The 6,691-nt window shown below is 33.0% G+C and overlaps 1 protein-coding gene across 1 annotated transcript; it reads left to right on the forward strand.

Moving 5' to 3' along the window:
• Positions 1 to 1,439: 1,439 nt before the first annotated feature.
• PDC (phosducin) lies at positions 1,440 to 6,393 on the forward strand (the record flags this gene model as incomplete). Its single annotated transcript, XM_081025758.1, has 3 exons — positions 1,440 to 1,500; positions 3,217 to 3,368; positions 5,905 to 6,393. The coding sequence occupies 3 exons, from the start codon at positions 1,440 to 1,442 to the stop codon at positions 6,391 to 6,393; spliced, it is 702 nt and encodes a 233-aa protein (XP_080881884.1).
• Between the last annotated feature and the right edge of the window lie 298 nt (positions 6,394 to 6,691).

Raw genomic sequence — 6,691 nt, forward strand, 5'->3', positions numbered from 1 at the left:
GGGACACAATCAAATTATGACACTAGTCCAAATGATGGGAGCAGAAGAGAAAATAAGAAAGCAATCAAGACAAAGAGTTCTGGTTTACCATTCCATGACTTGAGAAAGCACCAAACAGACTAAGTCCAAAGCTGAAGTGTAAATCAATAAAAAACTAAGCTGAGATCAAAGCATAAACTGCATGAAATCATTGAAAGAGACAAAGGGGGGAAAGTAGAGGAAGAAGAAACAGTAAAAAGATAGCATATCCACTATTAGTATATCTTTCCTGACTTGAAAATTTCAAGAAAATCGCAATTATATGGACCCCTTAGGGGATGTGTTAGTATGTATAATAATAGAGGTTTCCAGATAATGGAAAGATAAATAAGGTAATAGGTTGGATTTGAGTGTGAACTAAGAATAAATACATTCTATACGAGGGCATCAAGGAGTTTCCTATAAAAACTCCATGTGCTTTTGGTAGATTTTGTGACGTATTTTATAGTTTTTCAAAATCCTATAGGCATAATTTCTGGTTGTTTTCATTTGCTTGGTGAGTAACATCATCAAAACTTGCCACGGAAGAGAGATGTTATGGTGTTAGGTTTTGAATCACACTATTCCTTAGATCGTTCTTTAATGCTGATTCAGGAGATGGATTTGTCAAACCACATTGAGAAAAATGACTCTATTATAGTATGTTAACTTCCATAATGGTTTAAGATTTACCTCTAAAATCAAACCTCGATTCAAATTTTTGCTCCACCACTTACTGTGTGATCTTGAACAAGTAATTTAAATTCCCTATCCTTCAGCTTCCTCAGTTGTAATATGGCATTAACAATTGTCCCTGTCACGTCTGGCTGTGTGAGAATTAAATGATTTTTGACACTTCAAAGAACTGGAACAATGCCTGGCACATAGCAAGTATTCATAGTAAGTACATAATTGTTATTAATTGAAACATTTTTATTTTATAAATTATTGAGATACAATTTAATGTAATTTGGTAACAAACTAATAAAAAAGAAAATAAATAATATAAATAAAATAATAAATAAATAAAATATATAATAAATAATAAATAAATTAAACTAAATAAATAAATAAAATAATAAATAATATAATTTTCACTAAATACATAGACCTAAACTGAAGGCTTTTTAAGTTTAAAAAAAACCACAAATCATGAATTATGTAAAATCCTTAGGTCCAAATATGTTTAATAACACAAATATTAAATTAATGTCCTTTGACAAGGCAGACAGAAATATACAAAACACTATCATCACTTGGTAACAACCCTTAACCTACATGGAATCTGGCAGCAGCAGAATATGAATATATATATGAATTTTGTTGAATAATATATAATGCATATGTAATATATATATTTTTCATCTTTCATCATTTCTCCTTTGTTCATTCTATAGATTACATCAAATCTAATCCCTAAAATGGAAGAAGCCAAAAGCCAAAGTTTGGAGGAAGACTTTGAAGGACAGGCCACACATACAGGTAACCAAAGCTATAAGCAAAAACTAATTATTAAATTAAAATTAAATCTGGAGATCTCTAATGTTTTCATGACTACTATTCAATATGAAATTTAAGTTATACACTTTGAGTGGTCTGATGGAATCATTTAAAATATGTTTGAGTGGGTAAATTAATGTGAAATCAAATACTTTAAAGGCAGTCTTATTTAGATGTCAAAGAATAAGAAATTGAATTAGAAACACTAATTATTGAGAATTTCTTGCTGCCTAATATCATAAGAGCTCTCTATCTTCACTAAAATTAAGCCACTATCCTCTCTTCTAATTTCCCCACTATGGACTTTCCTTGCAATTGTAAACAATATTAGATGAAAAGGTAAATAAATAAATAGAGTTGTTAATTTTAATTTTTTGAATCTGAAAAAAATAAAGGGACTGATAAAACATTCTGAAATCAAATGGATTTCAATATTTCTCCTGAAAACCTAAGACTTACGTTTATCACAGAAAAAATGTGGAAGCAACAATGTACGTAAGAAACTGTTTAAGTAAATGAATATCTACACAGTAGAACATCATGACGCCACTTTTTTAATAAGAAAGAACCTCTTTATGTACGTATGTATGTATGTATGTGAAAAAGAAATAGCTGAGATATGCTATGAAGTAAGAAAAAGCAAGGTGAGGGAAAGTGTGTATAATATACTACTATTTGTGAACAAATGGGAGGAAAAGTTTTCTTTTTGTACACATACACACATGCTATACATCTACGTACATATTTTGCATATGCAAAAACATATCTGGAAGACAAAGGCTATACAAGTAAACAAATAACATTCATTGCCTGAATATAATAAACATAAATAAGTTTATATTCAATTTATGTATTATATATTATATAAATTAAAAAAATTAGGAAATATGTGAGAAAGAGGATACATCCACATATATACCACATATATACATACCACATATATAAAGGTATGGAGATAGTTAGGCTTTAGTGAAGAATATGTAAAACTGCGTATTTTCAAGAATTTAGACATTCTTCCAAGCACTGTTATTATTTATCAGGGCAACTGAACATCAGAAATCCAGCTGGATTACCCTTGAATTAATTATTTTTCTTAAATCTACAAATCGTATCCTTTCTACATTTGTAAAAGAGTCTTAGAATCTTAGAAGGAATTGGATGGTTATGTAACAATTTTCTAAGCCATTTTATTTTGTGAATTGAGGTTAGGCCTCCCTCTCACTAGTTGTCTTTTACGTGTTATTGTTATTCTTGTTTTCTGGATCTTGAGAACATTTCAATTTGTTTCCCCAACAGTCCTAGTTTCCTTTGTTAATAGCGTGGTGCCAATTTTTAAATTTATTGCTGAAGCTTCTTTCTTATGTAAATAAAATGTTATTTTCTAAATTTTTGGTTTCCTCTCTATACGTTATTTTTTTAAATTATCTTTACCCCTAAATTTTGCCAATAGTTCCAAGTCCATAATTTGCATTTTCATTAATGCAGATGTTTCAGCAAAATTCTTAGCCAAAACCTGTTTAACAAGATTAATGTGGAAGAACTTTTTTATGAGCAGGGCAGTCAGAAATTTCTAGCCCAAACAAGATGTCTCTTTCTGATACAGTCTATTTCCATGGCAACACTCATACAAATTTCAATTGTATAAATAATCCTTTTCAAAATAAAAAGGGAAACAATGTATTTTTAATTTTATTCCAGGACCCAAAGGAGTAATAAATGATTGGAGAAAGTTTAAATTAGAGAGTGAAGATAATGATTCAGTCCCATCTAGCAAGAAAGAGATTCTCAGACAAATGTCTTCCCCTCAGAGTAGAGATGACAAAGACTCAAAAGAAAGATTCAGCAGAAAGGTAAGATAAGGAAAAAACAATAATAAATAATTTATAACGTGTAAACATGCATCCTCCTTTTTTCTAAAGCAGCGTTTTTAAAAATCTCACTGATTTACTTCTTCTATAACGTGTATGTCTCTGTGTGTAAAGAGAGAACTTTAAAAGGTGATCTCTATAATGTTAATGGAGATTAATTATCTCAGAGTCAGAGTGCTGACATTCCGTCCTTCCTTTAGCTTTTAGGTCATTTTTGAATCTTTATAATTAGCATGTATTATTATATAACAACAATTATATTGATAAAAGAAACCATCAAGTGATTTTCATGGCGGGGGGTGGGGGTAGGGAATCACTTTAGTAGTTTATTTATCTCCAAACCAGTACACTCGTATATGAGTTGTTGTATATTAATTTCCTAAGAAAAAGTGCTTCAGAAATATACTTGGTTCCAGATTTCTGGCATTGTCAAAGTCTTCCAAGTCTAAGATCTTATTTTCAGGTTTTGGTTCCTTCAATGAGTCATTATGTGAGGTAGATGAGACAATTACAATGAAATGTTCCCATCTGAGGAACTGTTAGCACTTCCTTCACTTGCTTTAAAGGGATGTGGAGATAAAATAAACGTGAAAGGGCTTTGAAACGTGTAAACTACTATACAAATGTGAGATATTTTAATTATTAAAGATGTTGTACTAAGATTAAGCTTTAGAAATGTACCTAAATGCCTAAATACCTATATATCTGAATAAGTGAATGGAACAAGTAATAATAAGAATGCTCAAATGCCTATGTAAATCAATATTTGTGTGGTTCAGTCTGTTAAATTAACAAAACTGTTAGCAACTTAAAAATTATACAAAACATCTAACAATTTTTAGAGTTAAAACAAATTAAATTGGGACAATAATCTTAAAAGTCGAAAAAAGTAATTTGATAAGAAAACAAATATTAAGAGGCAGAAACAAGAGAAGGAAGTAATGAAAGCATCAGATACTCCTACTTATCCTAAATCTCAGTATCTTTTCTAAAATTCTGTAATAACACCTTACTTTACAGGTGTGTTGTGAGGATTAAGTGAAATAATCTAGTAGGTAAAGTGCCTAAGGCATAGATTTTCCATAAGTAGCAGTTTCATGCCTTTTCAATTCTCCTCCACTCTAAATACTGTCAGAAGTTGATGTTTGCGAGGCTACTTGATGATTAGACAGCAGTACCTGATCCCCTTTGGGAACTATCCATCTTCCATGGTTCTGGGCTGTTCCCCATCTCTTAATCACACTAGGTCCCATCATCGCTTTTTATGTTTCCTTCCTTCCTTCCTTCCTTCCTTCCTTCCTTCCTTCCTTCCTTCCTTCCTTCCTTCCTTCCTTCCTTCCTTCCTTCCTTCCTTCCTTCCTTCCTTCCTTCCTTCCTTCCTTCCTTCCTTCCTTCCTTCCTTCCTTCCTTCCTTCCTTCCTTCCTTCCTTCCCTCCCTCCCTTCCTTCCTCTTTCTTTTTGTGTGTGTGTGGGGGGTGGGGGGAGGTGTTTAACATTCAATTGAATAAGTTACTAATAATGTAGCTATTAAGAAAGGCTCTGCAGGTAATTTTATGTTCCAGCTGCAGTGAAAACTACCTGTCTTGAAAGATGAAAGTTAGGTCATTTCCCATTTTAGCCTAAACCTAAACCTAAACAAGCTTGGAGGGCTTATTTAAATATGGCTCTGCTCAGCCTCACCATGACAGGTTCTGATGCCCCAAATTTGCATTTCCCAGAACTTCTCAGGTGATGCTGATGTTGCTAGTTCAGCATTATTAACCCCTTGGCTAATTTGATAAACTCCAGAGAACAGTGACTGCTGTCTTGCTTGCCTGAATCCGATTCTACTTATTCCAAAAAATCAGTAAGTGATAAGATATCATCTTTTTAACAGCTTTTGTGAAGGAAACACTAATATCCAAAGGCATTTGTTGAGGACACTTTTAAATGTGTGTGTGTGTGTGTGTGTGTGTGTGTGTGTGTGTGTTTCTTTTTTTGAAAGTCACTCCAGTGTAGATCTTGCTCGTTTTTTTTTTTCTTCACTCAAAGAGATGGGTAGTTAAGTGACACATTTCTGACTGACATTGTCACTATCTCATGGCTAAACTATTTTCAGCAACACTTATGCATGCATTTTTATTATGCAATAATTACTGAACCCCTATTATGTGCCAGACACTATAATAGATATTGAAAAGTAGTGAATGAGACAAATAAAATTTCTTCCCTTGTGGAACATAGTTAGATAAACTAATATTAAACAAATTAAATATATAGCACAATATCAGATAGTGATTATTGCTATAAAGGAAAAATAAACCATATAGGGAATAGAAAGTGTGGGGTAGGCGCTCTTTTAGGTAGCGTTATCAAAGAAGGTAACGTGAACAGAAGTTTGAATGAGGTAAAGGAGAAGGACTTTAGGGGGTGGGGAGAACACAAATGCAAATTCTTTGAGTTGAGGATGGGTTTGGTGTGTCCAAGAAATATAAATTTCTGACTGAATGATCTCTCTCATTCTTTCGTCTGTTCCCAGATGAGTATTCAAGAATACGAATTAATCCACCAAGACAAAGAAGATGAAAATTGCCTTCGTAAATACCGTCGACAGTGTATGCAGAATATGCACCAGAAGCTGAGTTTTGGGCCTCGGTATGGGTTTGTGTATGAGCTGAAAACTGGGGAGCAATTCCTGGAAACCATTGAAAAGGAGCAGAAAATCACCACAATCATTGTTCACATTTATGAAGATGGCATTAAGGGCTGCAATGCTCTAAATAGTAGCTTAACATGCCTTGCAGCTGAATACCCTATGGTCAAGTTTTGCAAAATAAAAGCTTGTAATACAGGTGCTGGGGACCGCTTTTCCTCAGATGTACTCCCCACACTGCTCATCTACAAAGGTGGGGAACTCATAAGCAATTTTATTAGTGTTGCTGAACAGTTTGCGAAAGAATTTTTCGCTGGGGATGTGGAGTCTTTCCTAAATGAATATGGGTTACTGCCGGAAAGATACACGCCATAGAGCAGACCGACATGTGGGAAGACATTGAACAAAGATTCACTATATCAATATCTCATATTTCTCCTTTATACTTTACACACTAATTTGGTAGTATCCATATATTTTTAGGGAATAACTAGTATGGATATAGCTATTTCTATTTGGGGGGGGGGGAAGGTTGATCCTAAAGTTATATGATCAGCATTTCTTAGTATTAGTTACTCAAATTGATGTAATGCTTTACTACAAAACATGGTAATTTTCAGCAACATGGTAATTTTCAGCAACATGTTAATAGACAAAGAGGATATGAATAATA

The sequence above is a fragment of the Rhinolophus hipposideros genome (genome assembly GCF_964194185.1).
Source record: "Rhinolophus hipposideros genome assembly, chromosome: 19".
Lineage (NCBI taxonomy): Eukaryota > Metazoa > Chordata > Mammalia > Chiroptera > Rhinolophidae > Rhinolophus > Rhinolophus hipposideros.